Here is a 26880-nt window from a genome sequence, read left to right on the forward strand (position 1 = left end):
AGGGAAAGACATTACACCATCTATGATAAGGGGTGAAATTTTAAACCATCCCCAAAGGTGAAACTTTTCCTCCCTTTGGGTAACCAAATGGGTTGAAAGCTGGCGAGTTTTTCCTTTCATTCCCAAACAAAAACAGCCTAATCTTCACATCTTACTAAGTCCAGCTCCCTCAGGAACAATCAACATCAATGCATAATTTCAAGGAGGGGACCAGGGGATCTTAGATTTGAATCTGTTGCATGTTACTAGGCCCAGGTCCTGCCGAAACCTGCTCAGATTTTCACCAATAAAATCTGCTGCATATTCATGCGGTTTGGTAAAGCCTCCGTAGCCATTACAATTTTCACATAGTTTACGTTGCAGTTATGGATTAAGTTGATTCCCTCTTTGATTTTATAAAAGTTGTGACATCCATCCAATCACCTGCAAGGCTGCGAATTGGACGTAGGTCAACAAGCTCTAGCTACCATCCTTAGAGCTGCAAGTTGGTTAACATAAAAGAACCAACACAATAATGATTGCGCTGCATTTTATTCTCATTCTTCATATTTAATTTACTTTCTCAGCTTTATCATGTTATGGTGGAATTTTTTTTATTGTAAATAATTTGTAATTGATGCTAAAAAATGTGAAATTTTACAGATAAGAACGAAGATGGTTGCACCTGGTGGGGAAGTTTTGGGTGGTGTAATTGGCACTTTCCACCACATGATCCAGACAGAAGGTTTCTTTTCTCTTTATAAGGGTTTACTACCCTCGTTAGTGGCAATGGCTCCTTCAGGTGCTGTTTACTATGGTGTTTATGATATGCTAAAATCAGCTTATCTTCACTCACCGGAAGGAATGAAGAGAATTCAGAACATCAAACAAGAAGGTCAGGAATTGAATGCATTGGAACAGCTGGAGTTGGGTACCATGAGAACATTGCTTTATGGGGCAATTGCTGGTTGTTGCTCTGAAGCTGCTACATATCCATTTGAAGTTGTGCGGAGACAGCTTCAAATGCAAGTCCGAGCAACAAAGATGAGTGCATTGGCAACTTGCATAAAGATAGTTGAGCAAGGAGGAATTCCTGCTCTTTATGCAGGTTTAATTCCCAGCTTATTGCAGGTATGGCGATGCATAACTTCTGTGTACATGAACTGTTCCTTTATTTTATGAAGTTTCTAGCTTTAGATGATGGTCCAGAGAGTTTGCGGCTGAGAGCTGTTTTCAAACCATAAAGCAGTTGTCGCTTATCTTTCTTATCAAGCCTGAAAACTGCTTTGTTTTGACTGGTTGTGGTTCTGCCCCACCATTTTTTGTACTGCATAGCTCATCGAATTAGACCTTAATATAATACCTCTAGGAGAAGGCACCATGTTTTGTACTGCATAGCTCATCGAATTAGACCTTAATATAATACCTCTAGGTGAAGGCACCATGTTTTGTACTGCATAGCTCCTCGAATTAGACCTTAATATTGCTCCTGTAGGTCAAGGCACCATGTTTTGTCATGCCTCGAATTAGACCTTAATATAATACCTCTAGGTGAAGGCACCATCTTTATTGTTCAAGTCATATACAAGAGCCATGATGTTTTCTACTGTAATCTCAACAATTAAATCATCTTCAAGGGCCATTGAAGGGAAAGTTACTGAATAATGGTAGAAAATAGCAAGTCTGTTTGGTATTTGCCTCTATTACAATCCCACTTTCACAACCATGTACCTTAAGAACTCCTGACTTGTCCAATCGTACATCATTTCATGTTGTCTTCTTAGGAGGGGAAGGGTATTTTGATTACTGTCAACTGCTTTCTAGCCCCACCTTTCTGGCTACTATTCAAAGGTTCTTTTCTGTTTCAAATTCCTAATATGTCCATGAACAAAACAGTTTTTAAACAATGAGAAATCAAAATCTAGGATACGTCGTTTTGTCAAGATATTTTGTTTGGATTTGGCGCCTTTAGTTGCCGGAACTAGCTGTTGCGACTTATTTTTTCCAATATTAAAAATTTGAAAAAAGTTGAAATAAATCCCACTTAATTAGCTTAAGCTTGAAACGTTGATGAAATATTCTCATATGAAATTGATCTGGGACCTGCTACTTGTTCACATCTTTATTACATTCCTGGCTCTTTGGAGCTCTCCATAATTCATATCGATATCCTTTTGTTCTCAACCCTATCCAACCCATGTTTTTTTTACCCGAACCTGCAGGTTTTACCATCAGCTGCAATAAGTTACTTTGTATACGAGTTCATGAAGATAGTGCTCAAAGTCGAGTCAACATAGACAAAGCCTTGGAGGGGGCTGATGTTTCTGAAGTTCATGGTGTCTCAAGTGGTGTTTTCTGGGACCCTTTGGACGATTCTAATATACCGTGTGTACTGTTTTTTCCAACAGAACTGAGGGAAAATAACCCTCCATTGGTTTCCAGCCTTTCCCTGGCATTTTTATAAGGAGAAGTGAAAGGAAAAATCTGAGTTTAGTATAAAAGAAAATGGGAGAGAAAAGGGCATTGAATGCACATTTACTTGCAAGTTAAAAGCTCTGTCCATGTTGCATAGGAAATAGAAATCAATCTTGTAATTGTTGCTGACTTTTCATGGATTGTCAATTGCAATCACCGGAATCGAAAGTTGAAACCCTCTGTTGAGAAGTAGAGAGTTGAACGCATTTCAGTTGACTTTTGAAATAAAGAAAACTTATCCAATCTGACAATTGTATATTGAAAATTGTATTCAATCAATATCAAGATATTTTATATATTATAAAATAAAACTTGAAGATATTTTATAATATAAAATAAAATATGATGATGTGTATATGATTATATTTATTGAATTTATTTATTTAAATAAAAAAAAAAATTTATATCCTAAAATATGCATGATTTAAAATATAAACATAAATGAAATTGACTGAAAAAATTTATGTTATAAAAAATATTATAATAGGCTGAATACATTAACAATATAATTTATAATTAAATATTTTTATTTTAAAAAATAATTTTTATTTGTATATAAATAAATTATAAATAAATTAGAATAATATCTTGAAATAAAATAAAAACAAAACAACTAAAAAATATTTATATTAAAAAAACATGTAATAATCTAAATCATAATACTGGGATAAATTCAAAGAAAAAACTTGAAAATAATCATGAAATTAATATTAAAAAAAATAATATAAAACAATCAAATTATAATTTTTGACAAATTAAATGTTGGAAAATGAAATTATTAAAAAATAAGTACAAAATAAAAAAGGAAAACTTATAAAAAAATTTGACTAAATTGAAAAAAATAAAAAAATTTATAAATGAAAATAAAATTAAATTAAAGGCTTAACTTTTTTGGATCAAATAACACAGATAAATTTACTATAATCTAAAATATATTTTACTGTATATTAAGCTACAATAAAACACCCATATTATTTAGTTTTTTAAGTAATATTCTCACAGGCATGTTTGGTAGCGTAAATTACTTTTCAAAGTTAATATTCAACACTAGCAACATGGGGAATTTTTTTTTTTTGAAAAACAAAAAAAAAGTATTAATAACTGCAATTTCCCACCACTGTCTCCCCATTATATGTTCATTTCTTGCTGCTAAAAAGGGGCAAAGGACAGCTGCACAGTGAAAGAGTGAAAAGGTTGGTGAAAATAAGCTACTACTAAAAATGAATAGGGAGGTGGTAATCTTAATTTAGCCCCTAATGTATTATTTCATTAACAATTGAGTTTCAATTTGATTTTTCTAATTTTACTCTCCACGTAATTAAAATTACATAGATAATATTTAAAATTATAATAGTAATTTTTTAAAAATATATTATTATTTTTTATATCATCACATTAAAACAATTAAAAAGCATTTTTTGAAGCATTTAATCTCTTAATTATCACTAAAAGATGGTTGATATTATCTAATGTTGATTTGCTTGGAGTGAAATTGATATTAGGCAATATATCAATAGCTAAATTGAGTATTTTTAAAAAAAATTTAAAAACAATCACAGAATCTATGAGAAAATAATATGGTGTTCAAACATTAATTAACGATATCATATTATTTATTTCATTGACCCATCTTAGAAAAATAAAAAAATAAAACTCATAATTCTTAACAGCTGAAAAAATAATTAATATAATATTATTAGTTATTTTGTATATAATATAAATTTATCAAGGTTTTTCCATACCAATAGAAAAATATTATCAAGATAATTAGGCGAGGCTAATTATTCTGACACGCAATGATTGATTATATCAAAATTTTAGGGCATTTTTTTCTTGTTCGTACACAATCTCCATCGTACTTTCCAACTATTTGACTTTTCTTTTTTCCTGTAAGGATTTAGCTAGTTTTTAGACAGGTCGGTCTGTCGATGTGTTCATCTTACTCAATGCTCACCATTGGTGTTGTGGACATTATTTGCAGCTGGGCGTCTTAAGTATCATATATATATATATATTATAACTTTAATTAAATAAAATAAAAATATGATTTGACTAGGTTAGATGACAGTATAAATCTAATGGATTCGGTTGAGATTATCATCCCTGTTCTTCATGGGGAAATTTGTTAATTTAAAAAAGAAAAATAAAAAGATAATAGGTTAGATGGCAGTATAAATCTAATGGATTCGGTTGATATTATCATCCCTGTTCTTCATGGGGAAATTTGTTAATTTAAAAAAGAAAAATAAAAAGATAATGGAAATGCGGTTATAAATGTTGTTTTGTGTATGTTCAATAAGATATTTTAAAAATATTTTCTATTTAGATTTTTTTAATTTTTAATGTTCATATATTAAAATTATTAAAACTTTTAATTTGATTTTTTTTTTAACAAATAAACACTTTTTTAAAAACCATGGGAGAGCTACTTCTTATTTCACACATGGATTAAGATTAAAAAAAAAAGAAAAAGAAAAAGAAAAAGAAAGAAGAAGCAGCACCATCGCGGAAATCACGTCAAAGGTAGACTCGACATCACTCAGTACTCTCCTCTTCCTCCTCTTGCCCAAAGTCCATCTTAGCTGCTGCTACCCAAATACCTTCTCTCACCCTATGTCCGTACCCCCTTTCAGCTTGATTTTCTGTCTTGTTCCCTTCAGATGCTTTCCTTTAGATTTCTCCTCTGAGTGTCAGATCAAAACACAGAGCTTCGTATTTACAGTTCTTAATTATTTATTTTGCAGCACAGTAATTAACGTCTCTTTTCAAGATTTGACATCGCATAAACAGAGGCAGAGATAGAGACTAAAAAGGAGGAAGAAGAGGGCAGGTGGAGGATTTGATCAATCATGGCTGACACTAGACGGTACCCTCTTGGTAACCAGCTAGGTAAGAGAGTTTCAACTTCTTCTTTTTTTATTTATCTTTTTTTTCCCTCACTTTGATTTTGGACTATTCGTTTTGTACAGTGTATTATAAAACTGTGATTTTTGGAATTTATGCTGTTGAAGGTTTTCATTTTTGTTTTTGATGGCTGGCTTGTATATATTTTAGAAGAGGAAGATGTTAGCAGGACTGAGGTTCTGATCTGGGCTTAAAGTTTGGGTTTTTATTTGTGGGTTTTACTTGTAGAACAAAGGGACAACTTTTTAAGCCTTACCACTTACTTACCAGTGCAACAGTTCATTGAAGATAATTTATCTACTAAACCTAGCGATAATCTTGGTGTTCTTTTTGGGAGGGTCTGAGCTTTTGAAGAGGATTTTTGCTCAAGATGTTATCATTAATTGATAACTGGATTTCAAAACAACGATAACGCTGGATTAAGATTTATGTTTTATTGTTAAGGGGATAGATTTCCATGCTATACCAGTCCCCAATTTCTTCTCTTATACAGTGTTGAAGGTGGTTTAGAAATGGTGGCATTAACTATCATGCTTTATATTCTCCTCGTCTTTGTTTGTTTTTACACTTGATGTTGTGAAGTTACCGATGATATGCATTTAAAAAAAAAAAAATTGTCATCCCCTGGAATGCAGATATTCAGCAAATACTGGTAGAAGCGCAGCATCGATGGCTACGACCTGCTGAAATTTGTGAAATTCTTAGCAATTATCAGAGATTTCGTATTGCCCCAGAACCTGCACATATGCCTCCAAGTAATATTTTTTCAGCATTGCTTTCGTTGATTAATTGTTCAATGAACCTTTCCCTATAGTTGCCTTTCATAAACTTCCAAGTGGATAATAAGATATCTTTTTTGTTTTTAGCTAGTTCATTCTAGTTATTTTCTTCTCTTTCATGAGAATCTACTATGAAATTTGTTTTGCATCTGATCCATGTGGCAAGATTCCTTAAAACTCCTAACTGCTTTTTGAGTCAAGGTTAATGTTTTGCAATATTGCAAACTTACCTCTCGTGGACAGCCCGAGGATCATGGTGTCAAGTGTGGGTGAGAGACCATAGAATTTGCATATCTTTGACAGATTCATTTCAATAATTTTATGTTTCTAAGATTCAAATGATTTTCAGATCATTAATCAGGTGTTCACCTGTTTTTCTTTTGTGTTTGAACCTTTCTGTCGGGTTTCAAATTGGACATCATTCTCATAAGTCTACAGCAGCTGAAGCATAAAATTGCAATCGCATTTGGTTTTGATTTTTTTTTTTTGTCTTGTCATTTTATTCAACTTTAAAGGAAATGACAGAACTTCTTGTTTAAGCTCAATTATCCAAAAAATGTTATTTTTTTCCAACTCCAGTCACTTATCAAATACAATTGTATTTGTTTGAATTCCAAGTTTCAGTGTTTTCTTTTATCTAGGGAAAGGCTCCTGCATTAGGACTCCTCCCCATTTCTTGTCTGATTACTAATGGGGCTAGAAGTTGCATTTTAGGTTAGGAGAAGCTCATAGATGGCAATATAATGTGCAGGATGAGTGCTTCTATCTTATTATAGTGTTTGTGCACATCAAGTGCTTTATCTTCTCCACTACGGGCGCATAGGCCTCTATTTGATTAAGTTCCTATTATCAAGTTACAATTGTAAACATATCTTGGCTCCAATTTCAGGTGGTTCACTGTTCCTCTTTGATCGCAAAGTGCTCAGATACTTCAGAAAAGATGGCCATAACTGGAGGAAGAAAAAAGATGGGAAAACTGTGAAAGAAGCTCATGAGAGGCTCAAGGTAAGCATATTAGGGTATTTGAATCAGGCATCTTTGAGCCAGTGCCTCTGTCTTCTAGCTAATGTATTTTACTCCGCTGCAGAGGCATTGTTTATATTTAAGATTTGTGTGCTCTTTCAAATCATAGTAACTGAAAAAAAAAAGTGTATGCTCTTTCAGTCTGGAAGTGTTGATGTGCTGCATTGCTATTATGCACATGGAGAAGATAATGAAAATTTTCAAAGACGCAGTTATTGGTTGCTTGAAGAGTGAGTCCTTGAATCTTTTCATTTTTTATCTTCCAATATCTTAGTTTTGGATCTAAATACTTGCATTTCAAACCATTCGTCCAGCCTCATACGTACCATGGTTTATTAAGTGGCATAACTTGCAATATTTAAGAAGATTGGATTGGTTCTAACCTGTTGATATATGTGTATTTCACATTGAATTAATAGCTTTTATTTCATTTTATTTTATGAACGTCTGATTTTGTGATTGTTTCACGTTCTACTTTTGGGTTTCAATTAATTAGAGGCATAAAAACCAAGGCTTCAAGCTCTTTGTGTAACTGAGGAAATCATTGACCTACATGAGTTCCATGGTAATGAATTCCTTCAACCGTTTTTTTTTGGGTCTGTTTTTCAAAAATTATAGGCATGGTCACAACCCTTCTGAAAACCCTTGGATTATGTCTGTTAGCACACATATACAGCACAATTATTGCTTTGACTCTTAAAATCTTTTTATGCGTGTTCCATTTCATGTGAAGTATTATATTAGCTAAAGAAATCGGCAGTTTTGGCCATTGCCTGCTCCTCGTAGCTGATATTGTTGGTTTAAAATGCCTTCTTGAAATAACATCTGGTTTCTTTCTTCTATATTTCATTTTTTAGACAGATGACCATCTTCTGTTTCTTACGTAGCTGTCCTCTACTGCAGGGAACTTTCACACATTGTACTTGTCCACTATCGGGAAGTAAAGGTGACATTTTCTCCACTGCTCCTATCTTTTATGCTCCTTTTAGCTATCTTAGTCTGTCACTCTGTGTTCCAAAAAGTTCAGCTTCGTTGGATAACTTGAAAGACGAGTCTACTTTTTTCTGCCTTTATTCTTTCTCAAATATTTATTTGGCTGTGCTGAGAACAATAGAATCCAATAGCTTTTTTTCTTCCGTGGGTTAGTCTCTGTATTTTCCAAATAATAATTTCACTATACCAGTACTTGGAACCCCTCCCACACCAGGCAAAAAAAAAAAAAAAAAAAAGGATTGAAAACATTAAGGGAAAAAGGAAACAACTCGGTCTCCAAAATTTTGAATGTGGAGATGTATTAAATAATAGTTCACGTGTTGTCCACACCTCTAAGGCTCTAACATATGAAAATTTTTAAGTTAGGAATAGGAATCTAATGATGAGTAGTGCACATGAATGGGTTGTGATGGGATTTGATCCTTTTGGTGAAAATGATGCCTTGATCATTGGATTGTGACTGTCATTTGATTAAATTGGTATGCTGTGATTTTTTTGTCATATTGTAGAATTTAACAAAGCATGGATGTCTTTTGTCAACACAATGAAAATAGAAGTTATTTATCTGAGGATTAAACCCATCATGTATCTTTGGTACAAAAGCTATTAGATGAATGCTGCACATGCAAAACTATAAATCTATGTTTAGGGTGTATTTGGGAGTGTGGTCGAACCTCACTTTTAAAAATTTTGAATTTTTTTGCTTCAAATTAATGTTTTTTGGTATTTTTGGATTGTTTTGAAGCGCTGATGTCAAAAGTAAATTTAAAAAAATAAAAAAATTATTTTAATGCATTTCCAAGTGAAAATCATTTTGAAAAATAACCTCTACCACACTTCCAAACAGACCCTTAGACTAGAGCCATAAAGCAGTTGTGAAAAGAGATGATTTATGTGTGCATTTGTGAACCAGAATAAGTGGCAGTAATTGGATAAGATCAACAAAAAAATTATCATGTATTTTTTATACAATGAAAATGATGACACATGTAACACTTCTGCAGGTGGAATCTAAACCTGAAATTTATCTGCTTTTGCCTTGTATGAATGCGACTAGATATGTGTTTTAGACTTTAGAGCAGGACTATAAAAGGAGTTTATTTAATAAGATACCTTCAGCATGGGATTGAAGTTTTTGTCTCAAATGGATTAAAATACTGTTGAATTTCAGGCTGAAAATTGCTCATGAGAATCTATCTGGCTGCTTAAAATCACGATTCAGTGATTATATTCATGTTATTTAGTTTTTTGTTACTCTAACCTAAGATGGCTATCATGAATGGAGTATCTCTTATTCTAGAAGAGGAAAAGGGTTGACCTTAAAGTTTCTTCATTCACTCGTGTGCATCATCTATCAACTCAGCAATCTTGATATTGGGTTTGAGCTGCTTTAATTTTCATATTTCAGCAGGGAACCAGGACAAATTTTAACCGCATTAAAGAGCATGAAGAATGTATTCCTTACTCTCAAGAAACTGAAGACACAATGCCCAGTTCAGAGATGGACACTTCTGTTTCTTCTGGTTTCCACCCTAATGGTTACCAGGTGCCTACAAGAACTACAGATACGGCAAGCATGAATAGTGCTCAGGCATCAGAATATGAGGATGCTGAATCAGGTGCCTTTTTTATTCATTTTTTGTGCATCAGTTTCTATTGACAAGAATTTCTGTGTCAGTTTCATTAGAAGATGTACTATAGCTTTCTGTATGATGAATGCTTTGGATTTTTCATATTCTTACATGTGGAGATGGTGTTTATTGCAGTATATAATAACCAAGCCAGTTCCAGATTTCATTCATTTCTTGAGGTGCAAAAGCCTGCAATGGAGAAAATTGATACAGGCTCATCTGTTCATTATGATCACATGACATTTCCAAGTAAATTGGTTCTGATGTTTTGATCTTTCTAGAGTAATTGTCCCAAAAGTTTTTACCCTACACACAAGAACTTACACGACAATCCTTGTTGCTTTAAATAGGCGATTATCAAGGCATATTGTCAGCTGTTCCTGGGATGGACTTCATCTCACTTGCCCAAGTGGATAAAACTAAAGAAACTAATGGTACTGAATCAGCATGTGAGCCTCAGAAAGTCACTGACTTGCCGTCGTGGGATGATGTATTAGAAAATGGTGCTTGTGGAATTGAATCTGTGCCTTTCCAGACTCTTTTGTCACAAGATGATACGGAAGGAATCATCCCTAAACAAGATGGAATACTGGAGAAGCTTTTAACCAATAGCTTTGATAAAAGGGAGGATATTGGGAGTCATATACTTGATCAGGAAGCCTGGCAGGTATTATGTGATCCTTTCTATATGTTATAAATCCTTGCATCAGATGCTTAATTCAGATTAAAGGGTAGTTTGTGAATGCCAAACTCTTCTTTGCAATAGTTTTCAAGGATGGAAGGATGGTGGTGACTCTGTTTTTGGTTCATATGCATCATGAGTGAAATTGATGAGTGGTTATATAGGTCTCATCCCCATAATTGCTTCCCATGCAATTGATTATAATATATACATGAACATTAGATATCTATAATGCGTGTATTATCATAAAACGGTATGGCTGGGATAAGAATGCTAGGATTGATGAATTGTAAGAAAAGACAAGACTTGGGTAGGATGAGTCGTATGAGTACATCTGTGGGAAGGTTGAGGTGACACAAATGAAGATAAGTTGTGCAATGGTGGTTTCTTTTGGCCATTTCTAACTTCAACTTGTTGATACACTAGGAAGAAAAAGTAACACACTGAAGTATTAGGAGAAATCAGGGGAGACTGATCAGAAATGGTGTGGGGTGAATTGACAAAGGGTGATCCAGTTTTACAATAGTTTATAGAAATTTTATCCCATAATACAACTGAATGAAGGAGGCAGATTCATCATCCATGTAGTCAATCTCAACTAATTTGGGATTCATGCTTAGTTGAGTCGAGTTGTGAATGACTGCCTACTATAGTTAAATTCATTACATTTTCAAATTACTGCAAATGTCTCGTTATATGTTAATTATAGATGTGTTATGTTATCTTTTCTTCTTCTGATTCACTTATATGTTTTGGGCTTTAACTTGCCTTCTAAACAGTCTATGGACGGTGTTTCTTCACATCTATTAAAATGGTCCGTGGATCAAAAGTTGCTTCTGGACTCAGGATACGATCTCACTGCTAGGTTTCCTGATGAACAACTTGATAGTGGCAACCTAATCAATACTCTTGAGCCTTTGTGTACACAGGAAAATGATATCCTTATCCAAAATGATCAGGGTATGACCCTAGAGGGAAAACCAATGTACTCTTCTTTGGTAAAACATCATATATTGGATGGTTCAGGGACAGAAGGTTTGAAGAAGCTTGATAGTTTCACCCGATGGATGAGTAAAGAACTTGGAGATGTAGAGCCACAGGTGCAGTCCAGTTCTGGGTCCTATTGGATTACTGTGGAAAGTGAAAATGGGGTTGATGACTCCAGCAATCCTTCTCAAGGAAACCTGGATGCATATTTGCTTTCTCCTTCTCTCTCCCAGGACCAACTCTTTAGCATTATTGATTTCTCACCCAACTGGGCATATGCAGGAACAGAGATCAAGGTACTATATAAATATTAGTATTTCTTGTGTGCTAGATTGTGCAGTAACATCAAAGTTATTGAATGTGTCAGTTTTTCCTTATAGACTTGAGGTTTCTGAGCTGAGCTACCACTCCTTGCTGGGGTATATCATATAAGGCTTCATTTCGATATTATAATGTTCTTTTCTCATTTATTCTACATATATTCAGGTCTTAATCATGGGAAGATTCTTGAAGGGTCGAGAAGCAGCAGAAAACTTCCAATGGTCAATTATGTTTGGAGAAGTTGAAGTTCCCGCAGAGGTTATAGCTGATGGTGTTCTTCGTTGCAATACTCCCTCGCATAAGGCTGGCAGGATTCCTTTTTATGTTACATGTTCAAATAGGGTAGCTTGTAGTGAGGTGCGTGAATTTGAATACCTCAGCCACACCCAAGATATTACTTATAACTATAGAGACAGTGTTACTGAAGATCTTAATATGCGATTTGGAAAACTACTGTCCCTGAGCTCTGTCTCCCCTTCAAAATATGACTCGAGCAGTGTGGATGAGATTTTGAGCAGTAAAATCAACTCATTGCTGAATGAGGACAATGAAACATGGGACCAAATGTTTAAGCTTACTTCAGAGGAGGGGTTTTCCTCAGAAAAAGTAAAGGAACGGCTTGTTCAAAAGCTACTGAAAGAACAATTACATGTATGGCTTTTGCAGAAGGCATCTGAAGGTGGAAAAGGCCCTAGCATATTAGATGAGGGTGGCCAAGGGGTGCTACATTTTGCAGCCGCCCTTGGCTATGATTGGGCCCTGGAACCTACTATAGTTGCTGGTGTAAGTGTCAATTTTCGCGATGTTAATGGATGGACTGCACTTCATTGGGCAGCTTCTTATGGCAGGTGAGAGAAATGTGTTTTCTTTTATTTGCTTTTTTTCTTAATTTTTATGGAGCAAAGCTTGCTTCTAGTATAGTAGTATCTCCTTTCTTGTCTTCCTTTCAGTTCACAGCACTTATATTGCAAGCTGAGGATTAGCATGGAGTATGATAGTTTATTGGACATGGGAGTTTTTGATAAATTTACCAGAATAAAACCAAATAAGCTACTGAAAAATGTTAACTAGGGTGCAAGCTGCTGTCATCTAGAAACTGGGGGGCTAATCTCATAGAATAGAGGGGAATTTTATTAGTGATGTTAAGATATCATCAAATACCATGTTGCACATGATAGCATGCTAAGTTCGTAATCTGTTCTATCTTGTCAATTATATAGAAGTGGCATCAAATTGAACATTAATCCTAGCTGGGATCAAATTACATCAGCAATTTGTGGCTCTTAGAATTTCATACTAGTTTTTCAAAACACTTACTACATTTGTACACTTTTCTTGTATTTTGGCTCGAATATCAGAGAGCGAACAGTTGCATCCCTCATCCATCTAGGTGCTGCTCCTGGAGCATTAACAGATCCAACACCCACATATCCCACCAGCAGAACACCTGCTGACTTAGCTTCTGCTAATGGACACAAAGGAATTTCTGGCTTTCTCGCAGAATCTGCTTTGAGTGCCCACCTTTCTTCTCTGAATTTGGAAAAGCAGGACGGCAAGGCTGCAGAATGTTCTGGAACACAAGCATCACAGACAGTTTCAGGCTGTAATGCAACTCCAGTCAATGATGCTGACTTGCCAAGTGGACTGCCTCTGAAGGATTCATTAGCTGCTGTTTGTAATGCTACTCAAGCTGCTGCTCGAATTCACCAAGTCTTCAGAGTTCAGTCCTTCCAAAAGAAGCAGTTAAAAGAGTATGGTGATGATAAATTGGGAATGTCACATGAGCGCGCTCTTTCGCTTATTGCAGTCAAGTCACAGAAGGCAGGACAATATGATGAGCCTGTTCATGCTGCAATACGAATTCAGAACAAGTTCCGTGGTTGGAAGGGTAGAAAAGAATTTTTGATAATCCGGCAGCGAATTGTTAAAATTCAGGTGCATACATTGTTCTCTCTTGATTTTCTGCTTTTTTTTTTTTTTTCGTGTTACTCACCTATGTAACTTTCTCTGGCTAGTTTTTTCCTTTTACAAAGCATATAATTCTTGAAATCTAACCTTGAGTTTCTTTTCTGGTGAAGGCCCATGTAAGAGGCCACCAGGTCAGGAAAAACTACAGGAAGATAATTTGGTCTGTTGGCATTCTGGATAAGATTATCTTACGTTGGAGACGGAAAGGAAGTGGTTTGCGTGGCTTCAAATCTGAAGCACTTACTGATGGTTCCAGCATGCAAGTTGTCCAGTCGAAGGATGACGATGATGATTTCCTTAAAGAAGGAAGAAGGCAAACAGAAGAAAGATCACAAATAGCCCTCGCAAGGGTGAAATCCATGCATCAGCACCCAGAGGCAAGAGAACAGTATTGCAGGCTGCGCAATGTTGTTGCTGAGATCCAGGAGGCCAAGGTAACAGATTATTATTTTTGTTCTCTTTCCATGATAGTTGCTTGACAGTTGTTTGCATTGGAGACAACAGTGAGGGGTTGTCATTACACTAGAACTTTCTAAAATACTATTCATTATGTTAGTTGCTGGGGGATGTACAGTCCTCTTCAGTATGCTATGCAAGTCAGGTTTTTGTTGGTACTTTGGTAGAACATTGTTGGAACTAAACAGTTTATGATGAGCAGGCTAGGTTTTTATTTTTATCTAGAAAGCGATCAGTGGGGACTAGGTTTGAAACCAAGGGAGATGATATGAATTTTTCAAATCTCCTCCACTTTTATAGTGCAGAATAAGATTCACATGATCTGTGGACATGCAAACCAAGGGGAAAATGTTTTCCTGAATTTCAGAAGTGGTGGTTTCAATGACAACCATGAGCTCTCAAAGAGATGAAGCAAACACTGTTTTGTTAATCTGATTGGTTTTATGATCCGTAAATCTTGCAGGCTATGTGGGAATGGGCTAACAACTCTGAAGTGATGGCTGAGTTTGATGAGCTGGTCGATCTTGGAACATCAATGGATGATGACTCTTTCATGCCTTCAAATTCTTGAGCCGACCTCGGTTATCCTATTTGAATAGAAGCTGAAATTTGTTTGTAAATGTCGTCCCTGTTGAGTCCTAATTATTAACTGAAGTAGGTTAGGAATGTATCAGATGGAAGCAGTAGTGCTGTATTGTCTTGGTGTGCACTGTAATAATGTGTAGTCTTGAGTTGTAATAAGAACACTGAAGTTAAAAGAGGGAAATGGTATATGATATGAACAAACTTAAAAAGTTGGTTGGCGTTCATGGGGATCTAGTATTTGCTTGGAAGCTTTTTCCACAACAAACAAATTGAGGGCTGTAGGGTCTTTTTCAAAAGAATTTAAAGCTGGCATCTTTGATAGAAATTCTGCAGTCCAGAAGCCTAGAAGTCTCTTCTTGTCGCCGCCTTGAGGCTTCGGTGGCAAAATATGGTAGGAGGAATTGGCTTGTTTTTGTGGTATTTCCATTTTATGGTGCAAATTTTTGTACTCTCCACTTTTTTCTTTCTTCTAACAATTTTGTTATCTCTTTTAGCCATGTAGCAGATAAAAATTAATTTTTATTTTAAATTAATATTTTGTTAATATTTTTTAATTATTTTGATATGTTGATGTAAAAACTAATTTTTTAAAAATAAAAAAAATATTATTAGAATACATTTCTAGATAAAATTGTTTTTGAAAAGCAACTATAACTATATTTTTAATAGACTTATAATAAATGCAAACTTCACTATTTTCGCATTTGTTTAAGCAACATGGTAAAATTCTTTGATCTCTAAAGTTTTTCTATTTTATAACATGATAAATCAATTATTTTTGAAATTATCTCTTTTTAGGGATAGTTATACAACAAACCTCAATATTTTCTATTTTTTGTTTTTAATTTAAGGTTTAAGAAATTATAGTTTGTTTATGTAGTTAATGAGAAAAATCAAATTAAAAAAAAGAAAGATATGTTTGTCCTTATATATAATAAATGTCAATCTATATAATTTTCTTACAAACTTGTTTCTTTCTTCCAAACATGATATCTCTCTTTAGTCTTTTCTCTCTCTCTGCAAACATGTATTCATATAGAAACACTATATTTAAAATATGACCATTTGTTTTTTTATATTTAATTTCTTTGTGCAAGTACCAAAGCCAAAAACCTTTTATTGGTATTATTTTATTCACCCTTATATGTTAGGAACAATGAATAATAGTGGTGAGATAAGTTTTTTAAATGAATTGTGATTTAGTGATGTTATTTTATGTTAAATTAGTGGGTAATGGTTAAAATATTGTGAATATACACTTGATTTAACAAAATAATAACAAAAATTTAATTTACCATAAACCTTATCTTGAAGCCTTGAAAGCCTTATATTAATTGGTTTCTTGCTAGCTTGATTATAATATTAAATGTTGTAGTAATGTTTAAACTATTTTTTTTTATAATGCATGTTTTGTTAACTAAACATAAAAACCCCTAATTTTATCAGGAATTTTGATAATGACAATTTAGAAAGTGAAAGAACTAAAAAGGTAAATGTTGGCACTAATAATGTGCATTACAAAGGTGATGATAAATATGCAGATGATGAGGAGGAGGAGAAAAACGATAATTATATCCCTTATAATGAGGAAGGATTTGAATTTGTTAATGACAAAAAAGATGAATGAATTGCTAGCTTAGATGGTAATGCATGTCTTAGTAAAATTTTGTTAAGTGGTTTAAAATCAGAGGATGAATGAAAGATAAGTTGCGATGAAGATGATGATAATGTTGCATTTGGTGCAAAATCAAACAATAGCGTTGAGGTTTCTGAAGATGAAAGTAGAATAATCAGGAACAAGCTTAAAAAGCCAAAGGTTGATCCCACCTCTAGTTTTAAATGCAAGATATTTTAAATGGGAGTTGATGGATCAATTAAGTTTCAGGAATGTCAGATATTTTGTAATGTCAATAATTTTAGGAAGTGTTTAAAGAACACAAAGTTAAACATGACTATCATTTGAAAAGACACCTTAATTAAAAGGTATAACACTAATTTTATTTCTGAAGGTATTAAGGAAGTTTTAGAGATTTTGTGTTTAAAGGCTTTAAAGAAGAGGTTTGTCAATTGATATAGAACTTTCATTAGCATTAATGGATGTTATTTAAAACCTCAATATAGAGGTGTCTTATTATTAGTAGTAGGGTTGGATGACAATAATAAAAATTTTTCAATTGTGTATACCATCGCGGAGGCAAAAAACATAACACTTGGAGATGATTTTTGAATGCTTTAGATGGTTTTATAAGAAATGGAGTCCATGAGAGGCAACTTTGCATTATGTTTAATAGGTAAAAGGTATAGGAAAATAACATCTTCTCCAAGGTGCAATATATACAAGTAATATAGACACAATTCAAGGACTGGTCAAAGAAATAATACTGAATAATCTAAACCATTCCATGATATTGTAAGTTCAAGTTGTGTTACTATGAGTTTGAGTGGTAAAAAGAGTCTAAGGGGTGCTGGAAAGGATCATGCTAGTGTTATAGATGTTGGCATAGCTGTGAGAGGTGCTGACATGGGTGTTATAAGAGCTAGCATAAGTGTTATGGGTTTTGCCAGGTGTTAAAGGTGTTGGTAGGGGTGTTATAGGTGTTGGCATAGTTGTCAGGAATCCTAGTAAAGGTGTAAGGGTGTTGGTAAATGTGTGATGGATGCTAGAAGTTATAATGATGTTGGAACATCTCATCTTAACACCTAACCCAGATTAGTTACATTGATTGAAGTATGTATTATGAATGATTGTTACTTGATTGGAGTATACATTATGAGGTATAATATTTAGTGTATTTTTTGCTTAAATATGCATGATGTTTAGAGCATGAATTCACTATTGTTATTCATTTAATTTGAATATGATGAACAATATCGTAGTTAGAAATAGTAAAATTACACACTAAATTACAACTTAGTAACAACTTTGCACTTATAAAACTAGCCTTCACATTGTGATTCTTAATTCAAACTCAATGTAATTCATCTATAGTCTTCTTCACTTCATTTAGTTTTTGATCAATTTCATTAACATCTTCTCCCTGTCTAATGGTTAGCTAGATATTATTAATAAATTTGCACCAATCACTGAATGTGTCCTCGCATAACCTATCATTGCATTTATAGAAAAACTTGTTCTTATTTATATTTGTTTTTGATATTATGACAACTATTATTTTTTCATATTTCATGCCATTTCTGTTCTTGAACTTTAGTCTATTCAAGTTATTGCAAGTTTGTAAGCTATTAGTATTTGATGAATATAATGATATTATTATGGTAATTTTATGGTTATTTTTTGTGATATGTGTACATATGTGTGTTGGATTTATATGTTCAGTTGGTAATTTTAGATTGTGTGTTTGCAAAATTTGTATTGTTATTGGAATATGAAGAACCATTGTTGGAAGATGTAGATATGTTGCTGGAAATTTTTGTAACATATTTGTGTGTCTAATGTCAGTTTTAGTGGTGTTTTTTATTAGGTTAAAATGATGAACAACATTAGAGAATTGTTATTTTTGGTTGAAACTGATAAAGAACTCTTTTTTGTGAACTTTTATGCTTTTGATTGTCTTCAATTTGATCAAGAATTGTTGTTAGATCTATTATATGCATGACTTTAATGACATTTTTATAAATAGTAGGACATTGTGCAATAATTATTTAAAAATAAAGGTCCAACAATAACACAATCCTTTTTTTTTTTAGTTATTAAAGGCATTTTAGTCATTAAAATTATTATAATGGAAAAACTATAAATAATGGCTTACTTTTATTTTAAAGCAAAAAAATGGGATATAAAGTGTAATGAAATTACTAAAGTTTAAAAGGCAAATCATAATTTCTCAAAATTTAGATTGAAATGAAAAATAGATTGAAGTATAGGAATTTTTTGTAATTATCCTTTTTTTTAATCCATTATATTATATTATCAAAGAATTTTTATTTTTCAATTAAACCACTTCATTAAATACAATTAAAAAAATTAATAATTATTTGCATGTTCTTCATGCGTGTTTGTCATTGTGATAGTTTTTATAGTTATGGTTTGAAAAAATAGATTAAAAATAAGCTGTGAATTGTAGCTTTTTTCTAATTAAAGTTTCAAAAGAGTTTTTAATGGGATCTATACAAAATTAAAGTGTATGTAGATTAACACATTCAAATATATGATTGATACAAAACTCAGATTTCACCACAAAAACAAACAAAACCTTTTCATCTGATCCTTACTTAATCTCGAATAAAGTTTGTCATTGTTAAATACTCTTCAGATTAATATACCAAGTTAACACAGTTCATTAACTCTAAATCTTCATACCATTTGTCCAACTAAAATGAGTTATGTTCACTAATGACCATTCTTATAATTAAAACTTTTTTTTTCATTTCAACAAAGCTACGATATATGGATTTCCAAACATAAAAAGATAAAGCAAGAGGGGTATATAAAAACAAATCACTCATTCCCAAATACTTTTCTTTTTCCTTTCTGTATTGTTTCAATGTTTATTGTTTCAATTGATTTTTCTTTTTGTTTCCTGTTCTTCGAAAGGTATGCCTCTCGTTCACTTTGTGAATTCTTTCTTCTTCAATACAATTAAACTTTTTTTTTTAAAAAAAAAAAACTAAACTACAACCTAGTTTTCTCAATAGTGATGAATTATGCCGCCTAACTATCCTAATACCAAAACCCCTAGTACGACAACTTGTGTTGACGAAAGTAGTTGGAGCCTCGAGACTTTGAAAAGCCTATAATGACGGCAACAACTATTAGAGAAACTCTACTTTCTCACTTAGAACTGAAACCATGATCTCAACATAATCTCATCAAGTTGATTATACATTAAAGGGAAATAAAAATATACCATGGTAAATGACTAAGAATGTAAGTTTCTTGTATATGAATTGAATTATTAAAAATAACAATGTTTTCTTTTCTCCAGGTGATATTCAAGGTGATGTCTCCATAATCTTTCAAGAATAGGATGAACTCGGTCTCTCTAATGTAATAGCATAATTTACCTTGAAAGAGATCATCTAAGTTTTCTTAGTGCAATTGCATAATTTACGTTGAAGTGGATTGACATGATCTTCCTAGTGTGATTGCATATTTTTTCAAGGATGAGATTGATTGTAAACCCCTAGATAAATTAGAAATAATCAAAATTATGGTATAATGAGATAAAATAAGAAAAATAGTTAAAAAAAGATAGAAGAATAAGGATTTATGGTTGAAAATATAATTTTTTTTCCAGTAGCAAAATCGGCCTACCCTTTTGAAAAATAATTAGACTAATTTTAAAGAATTTATCGGATTGTTTCTATAAACAATCAAACCGTTTTGGCCACTACCTTCCTAAAATTAATAGGGTTCAACTAAGAGAGAAAAATAATATTATTATTTCCTTTTCCTTTTCCTTCCTTTTACTTTGAAGGGTTAGAAAATGATTATAAGGAGTGAAAAGAGAGGCTTTGGAGAGAGAGAAACACTTGCACACTAAAAATTAAAGAGATAGAAGATTTAATTAAAGAAAGAAAATGAAGGAAAATGAGAAAAAACAAGAAACTTTGGAAAAGTCTTGATAGTTTGACCTTTGGAATACTTTTAGCAACTAGGTAAGATATTTAAAACCCCTTTGTATCAATTAGAACAAAAATATAGTGAACAAAATTAATCAAAGAACAAAATTAGAGTTCTTGAGATAAATTTAGAGAAATAGATAAATTTCTTGAAAATTGAGTTTCTAGGACCTTTGTGGGTTGTTTTAGAAGTGAAATAATAATGAGATAACAAAAAATAAAAAATAAAAAATAAGGGAATCTTAGGGTTGACCATTTACAAACAGAAATGAAAAATTTTGCATTTATGATATTGTCCATGAATTATGTAGTAAGTGTATGTATGAACATGTGAATAATGATTTTTATTAAGTTGAATTAATGAGATAATGAAACATTGAAAAAAAATTAAATGGTTGGATGTGAAATGATGAAATCACAAAATTGTTAGAGAGATTGTAAATTATATCAAAATTTTGATAACTAAGCATGTGAATAATGATTATATGAATGGTTCTATTTTAATATGATAAAGAGGGATTTTTTGGATGTTTTAGAAGTTGAATGCCTTTAATAAAATTGTTGAACTTTGAGTGAGTTTTGTGGTATTTATGCTTGTAGTTGTGTTTAAGATTTAACCAAGATGAAATGAAATATGTGTTTATTTATATGCAACTAAAATGATATAAAAAGAGAAATGAATTTGATCATGGAAGAATAACCGAGTGATAGGTATTATGACGAGTAAAGAGTATTTTTGGATACAATAATTTGAAAACTTATCAATGCAGGGGATATTATTGAAGTGGTTCAACAAGTTTTAAAATAGTTGTTTTCTAGATGTGATGTTTCTAATATAGTTACTACTTATAGTCATGAGTTTAAAAAGTTAATAGAGGTTGACATCATTTTCTTTTATGATTATATCTTTTGAAATTATTTGTTTTAAAAAATAAACTTTGTTATTTTCTTTGGTTTTTTTTAGTTAGGTTATCACCGTTTTTTTTAAATTAATTTTAAAAAATGTATTCACTACTTATAGTCAGGTTAGAGAAGTTTATTTGGGTAGCTCGTGTTTTTTTCATGTCATTTTTTTTTATCCTTTCTTTTTATCCTTTAAAATTCAATTTTTTTTAAAAAAAATTATGTTTTGCTTTATATTAGATTATTCAATTTGATTCTACTTGTAGTTGACGCCTTTACTTAGTTTTGATAGTAATTTATTTTTTAATATTTTTTATTATTATTATGATTTTATCTTTTATATTTTTATTCATAAATATTGACAATCATTATATTTTTTCAGTTCTCTTTTCATCATGATGTTCACGTTTTTTTAGTTCTCTTTTCATGATGTTCACTCGTGATATTTTTATTATTCTTTAAAATACAATAACAGCTTTTAAGTATCAATTTTTTACGCTGCAAAAAAAAAATTGCCCGACCCAGCAAAAACCCGGGCCACCAATCTAATCCACTCCCGAAGAATGATTGGTCAAAATTTCTCGGAAGGCAGTGTAGAAGTTGCATCTCTACCTTCCAAAAGATTCATCGAGTTAAGACTCACCAACCCTGACTCAGAGATTTTAACAACAACTATTTCCAATTACATCCAAGTCAATACATGCACAAGAAGGATTCGATGGAAGGAGATTGCCTAAATTTGAGCCTGGATTGATAACAAATACAAAACGACCATGAAGGTTGAAGGCTTGTAGGGAATCATCCTACGGCATGCATAATGATTAATGACCAATACGATCTACAAGGACGTTAGAACAAATTCACTAATACGAGGATTGCTCCGACCAACTTTCAACTGGATTGTATTTCTGCTTTTGGAACATTCTCAACCATGAACAATACAAGCTGTTTCTGTGAAATTTTCAAACCATATACACTGCTCTTTTATCCTCTTATTCTGGAAAAACACAAGGAGGGTGCCCTTCCCCCATCCACTATACATGGAAATAACCCAAGTATACATTTGTCACAATCATCATCATCATCATCATCATCTCAAATGTGGACATTTGAGAGCTCTTCCCATTGTTTGAAGGACAAAAGGGAAAAGAAAAAACAATAATAACAGATTAAACAAAAGATGAGTCCAGTCCAAATGATTTAAATACCTACTTGTAAAACCAAATGCCCCCTCCTCTCAACTCTTGTTGTTACTAGCACCAATGCTCTCGTAAAATAAGATATACCCATGATCCGTATTACTCGAATATTCCTGCGCTGACCCAAAAAATGTCTGCACAGCAGACTCGTCAATCATCTCAACATTTTCATCATCGAAAAATAACCAGTGGTTGTGGCTCTTCACAAGGCTCACATAGTGCCCGTGATTAGGTCCACTTCCCACATGGACAACAACGGCAAATAGAGAGTATTCTATATCTGCATCTTCCACAGTATTGCTCAGCTTCAGCTCAAGTGGGAAGACAACTCGGTAGGACAATTTCTTGTATCGACCAAGCTGCTCAATGTATTTAAACCTCTTCAAATGGATGACCAAGATATGAGGAGGCTTCTTTATCTTCATCCTCTTTTGTGCTTCTTGCAAACTGCACAGGAAAAGAAAAGGATTTAATGCATAATTACTAAACCAGAAATGCTCAATCACTTGACTCCAAAACAAGAGAGGTAGAGCCGTCATCCAAATCAACAGTAGAAAGTTAAAACAACTCATTAGAAGTTCAAGAAGAATCTGAAGGATTCTGTACTGCCAGCTAAAACGAATAATATGTAAAGTAAAAAACATAATAAGATTGTCCTGTTCTAGTAGAAAGACACCAAAACTTCAGTTGGAAAAGCTATCATGATTTGTTCTGTCAGATTACATTTTCCACAGCACAGCACAGAAAGAACAGGATTTAACCTTTTATTAACATAAGCCATCTTATACTCAACTATCCAGCAATCCAAAATCCATTACCCTTCTGTACACAATTATAAAATCAGAAAAAATGTAAAAAGCTCTCCCATCCTGTACCCCCCACACAAGCCCAGTGACAGCAAAACCAGCAGACTTAGGAAACCCCTCTCTGCTATTGGAGTTCATAAAGTTTGTCATCTCTTCATCAAAATCCTTCACTTGTACGCTTGAGCTTCATGCCAGAAAATTTGAACTTTATTATTCCTATGCATATATATTGGGTCAATTCAATTCAAGGAGTATATTGGTTCATCTGCCTTCTTTGCATAGAACTTGATATGTTATGAAATATGTAAATAGTAGTTTAGAAACCATTCAGGAAAGCAAACCAAGCCGCCAGACTCAATCTACTTTACATTTCCACATCTTGTTTTACTTATGAGAGGGGAAAACAAAGCCTTTAAGCTAAAAACAACAAGAATAAATCATTCATCAACATCCCTTGCATGAAAATAAAATGTAATTATATCTTAATTCAAGAGATTTTTGAATGCTTTAATGTCACTGTAATCTCTCAGCCAGGTTCTGAACAGTCAATAATTGTCCAGGTGAGTGAAATCTCATCCTGTGCAATAATTCCATAAGAAACTGTGACTAAATTGTACCATACACACAACTCATAAACAAATACTAGAACACATAGCTCATTTCAAGTTTTCAACAAATATAAAGGTGGTTATCTAGAACGGATAGAGTCAATGACAAATGATAATTAAGCAAAATGTGCCTACCTGCAGCACTTGTCACAGAAAAACTTATCCTCTGCATTCAAAGTCTCTGTGGAACTAAAATTCTTCAAGCAGCTTGTTATGGAACTGTTTTGTTCAATATCAAGGCTCAAGTCAAAAAACGTTTCATCTCTTGCTGTCACAGTCTCACATTGCAAGCACCTTGTCTCATTGGTAAGTATTCCCTGAGTATACATATATGTAAGAGAGGATGAGAACTCTATCCCTGAAGGAGGGAAGAGTGAAGTAAAGAGAAAAGGCAAAGGCAAATTCCATCTCCATAAAACAATGCACATGGAGGACCAAAAATACAAATTCATATTAAGTTCAATGAACTGCATTTAAAATCCACAACATGCAAAATGATGAAATTAGAATGCAAGGATTGGCTAGGCAAAGTCACCTGAAAATTTTTGTGCACCCAGGTAACCAAAGGCTCCTTTGAAACACCATTTGCCTGAGCATGCTTTGGTCCATTTGCAGTTTTTTCAGGAGGGGAAGAGGTTTCAGGTTCACTTTTAACAGCTTGGGCTTCTTTCTCCAGGATGTCAACCAGTTCATTAAGCAAAAAATTCAAAAATTCATGTGCATCCTGCATGAAAAACAGAGAGACAGTGTTCAATCCTCGGCATTGTTTTACTATATCATATTACATTTTGTATCCGATCAATCCCCAGACTTGTAATCAGATATAATGAACACATACCTGGTGCATATAGCTTCGGAAAAGTTCATTTTGTTTTTTCAATCTCTGTACGAAACGCTTTGGAGCAATGACACCTGTTTTCTTCTTCTGTGAACTTATCTATGCAAAAGAAATATCAACAGTTAGCTCCAGCACCATGGCTGAGCTACTAAATAAGTAACAAATATATGTTGTGTGTATAGGAAACTCCCTTTTCCCCTTCTTTCTCATTAGTTTAGTGAAATGCGCACAGTACACAAGCATGCAGAAAGTATACTAGTGCCATGATATTTCTTGTTTATTAGGATGCTATCAAAGCTATTGACAGCAAACCAAGTAAAAAAATATCGACAAACACTTAGTTCTGGCTTGTTCCGTGTCTTGACTCTTCAAGGAGAAGAAATGAAAATAATGATGAAGGAAACTAGTTCAAACACAAGAAAAAAATAGATTCAGAACCCAATGAGTCAAGTTCTAACTACGTTCCTAATGTAAAACAGCAAAACTAGTGAAGTTGTCTGATTTAATATAAGCAGGAAATAGACCTTCAGAAAAGCATGCCAAACAAAGAATCTTCAGCCTTCAATTACATGTATTGCATGAGCAGAGGAAACATTGATTAGAAGATGCAGATATCACGAATCCCAATACAGCATACCAAATCAGATTTTTTTCCCTTAAGGACAAACCAAGTAAAGAGCATTAGAGAAAGATTTACAGCTAAATGGACTTCAATTATCCCTCTCTTTTTGACATGAAAATTCAACATAAAAGAGATGGTCAAGAGGAGAACAAGCACCAAAATGAAACAGAAAAAAGAAAAACATTAACTGACATATAGAAAAGAAGAAAACAAAGTATTAACATAAATAGGATTCAGACACAATCCATGGAGTTATTATTATTACCTGAGTAAATAAGTCTGCCAAGCAAGTCAAGAGATTCTCTTCAGCATCCCCAATATTTTTACTATTAGCATAATATTCTAACAACTGTTCTCGAAATGGTGCGCAAAAGTAAAGTGCCTGCATCACAGAAAAAAAAACACTGCTTTCAAAACCGTACATCCTGTTTCACTATCAGTATAAACCATATACAATGACATAAAATCACATCCAATCAAAAAGACCTGCATGAATTATGATCAGTACATCCTGTTTCGCTATCAGTATAAACCAAATACAATAACTTAAATCACATTCAATCAAAAAGACCTGCATGAATTATGAGAAAATGTAGCCATGATTCTCAAAAGAAACTGACTAACAAAGTATTAATCAAAATCAACAAGTTCAAAGTTTTCAACACAACGTGAGAACCGTGGCTGAATTTCCAACACAAAAATTCTGCATCTAAATTTTCAATTCCAAGCCTTAAAAAGAGCCTAATTTAATTGTAATATTTAAGGCTAAAACATAAATGCTCCGAGTCTAACCTAATTAAATCACTGAATTACAAATCAAATTCAAATACAGGGAAAAAAAGTCAAATAATCAAAACACAAGACAAGAGAAACTAATTAAAATAAAATAAGGTAGATAACGATTAAATCGAGAGATAATTGAAATTGAAGAGAGAAGAAGAGACCTGCAAGACGCTATTACAGTAACAAGTGTTGCCGAAATTCTCAAGGCCGAAGTATCGTTCGCCCTCAGGAAACTGGTCGCCTAAAGCTTTCTCGAGTTTAGAACCTGCTGCACCCATTACTGCATCAATTGAGTCAACTCAGATCCCGATTCAACTCACTAATTCCACCATCCTAATCAACGAACAAGTTTCTCTGCCTCTGTGATTTTGATTGTTAGTTAGGGTTTGTTTGGGAAATAAGAATTTTGTTTTATGATTTTGTTGGTAGTGGAAGGAAAGGAAAGGAAGAGGGTTTGTGTTTGTCTGGTATGGTTTTGTGTGAGAGAGAGAGAGAGAGAGGAGAAAAGAAGAGAAAAATATAATATTTATTATTAAAAAAAAATCCCTTCAAATGAGATAGAAATGAAAAATATTAGAGATGAGCGTGAGATGGTAAAAGTTCAAGTTAATTATAAATCAGTCCTTCTAGTTTAACAAAATTAATAAATTAGTTAAAAAACTATATATTCAATCCTCTTTTTTAAATTCATTTATAACTTGCCTTTAGTTTCATTTTTTTAATTTAATTTATTTTTTTAAATAAATAGAAAATGA

At 33.0% G+C, this 26880-nt stretch overlaps 3 protein-coding genes across 6 annotated transcripts in view; 2 read left to right on the top strand and 1 right to left on the bottom strand.

Annotated features, from left to right (window-relative positions):
* LOC105124467 (probable mitochondrial adenine nucleotide transporter BTL3) overlaps positions 1-2705 on the top strand; it is a 5656-nt gene extending 2951 nt beyond the window's left edge. The window contains exons 3-4 of the mRNA XM_011024493.1: positions 643-1110; positions 2202-2705. Of these exons, the coding sequence (XP_011022795.1) occupies positions 643-1110; positions 2202-2276 (543 nt within the window). The 3' untranslated portion in view covers positions 2277-2705. The remainder of the gene's footprint in view (positions 1-642; positions 1111-2201) is intronic.
* A 2178-nt stretch (positions 2706-4883) lies between these two features.
* LOC105124468 (calmodulin-binding transcription activator 3-like) lies at positions 4884-14993 on the top strand. 4 transcript variants are annotated; one of them, XM_011024496.1, is made up of 14 exons: positions 4884-4977; positions 5199-5343; positions 5994-6113; positions 7027-7142; positions 7302-7390; positions 8064-8106; positions 9562-9772; positions 9920-10033; positions 10135-10451; positions 11246-11749; positions 11940-12622; positions 13133-13709; positions 13853-14176; positions 14662-14993. In XM_011024496.1, the coding sequence occupies exons 2-14, from the start codon at positions 5304-5306 to the stop codon at positions 14767-14769; spliced, it is 3246 nt and encodes a 1081-aa protein (XP_011022798.1). In that variant the 5' UTR covers positions 4884-4977; positions 5199-5303; the 3' UTR covers positions 14770-14993. The 4 variants fall into 4 exon arrangements, with proteins under 4 accessions (XP_011022798.1, XP_011022797.1, XP_011022796.1 ...); XM_011024495.1 differs by having other exon boundaries at positions 4907-5069; XM_011024494.1 differs by having other exon boundaries at positions 4907-5343.
* A 7115-nt stretch (positions 14994-22108) lies between these two features.
* Positions 22109-26642, bottom strand: LOC105124469 (ubiquitin carboxyl-terminal hydrolase 4). Its single transcript, XM_011024499.1, has 6 exons — positions 26287-26642; positions 25608-25724; positions 24721-24819; positions 24418-24606; positions 24018-24199; positions 22109-22915 (listed from the first exon to the last, which is right to left on the bottom strand). Exons 1-6 carry the CDS (start codon positions 26401-26403, stop codon positions 22507-22509), a joined length of 1113 nt encoding a protein of 370 aa, XP_011022801.1. The 5' UTR covers positions 26404-26642; the 3' UTR covers positions 22109-22506.
* Positions 26643-26880: the final 238 nt, after the last annotated feature.

Source organism: Populus euphratica, unplaced genomic scaffold (assembly GCF_000495115.2).
Source record: "Populus euphratica unplaced genomic scaffold, PopEup_1.0 scaffold35.1, whole genome shotgun sequence".
NCBI lineage: Eukaryota > Viridiplantae > Streptophyta > Magnoliopsida > Malpighiales > Salicaceae > Populus > Populus euphratica.

Coding starts and splice junctions, on each gene's coding strand:
- LOC105124468 (XM_011024496.1), top strand. CDS start 5,304: ATGGCTGACACTAGACGGTACCCTCTTGGTAACCAGCTAG. Junction 9,773..9,919: donor ATATGAGGATGCTGAATCAG/GTGCCTTTTTTA, acceptor TGTTTATTGCAG/TATATAATAACCAAGCCAGT. Junction 14,177..14,661: donor CTGAGATCCAGGAGGCCAAG/GTAACAGATTAT, acceptor TAAATCTTGCAG/GCTATGTGGGAATGGGCTAA.
- LOC105124469 (XM_011024499.1), bottom strand. CDS start 26,403: ATGGGTGCAGCAGGTTCTAAACTCGAGAAAGCTTTAGGCGACCAGTTT. Junction 24,607..24,720: donor TCCGAAGCTATATGCACCAG/GTATGTGTTCAT, acceptor TTTTTCATGCAG/GATGCACATGAATTTTTGAA. Junction 24,200..24,417: donor GGGTGCACAAAAATTTTCAG/GTGACTTTGCCT, acceptor ATGTATACTCAG/GGAATACTTACCAATGAGAC.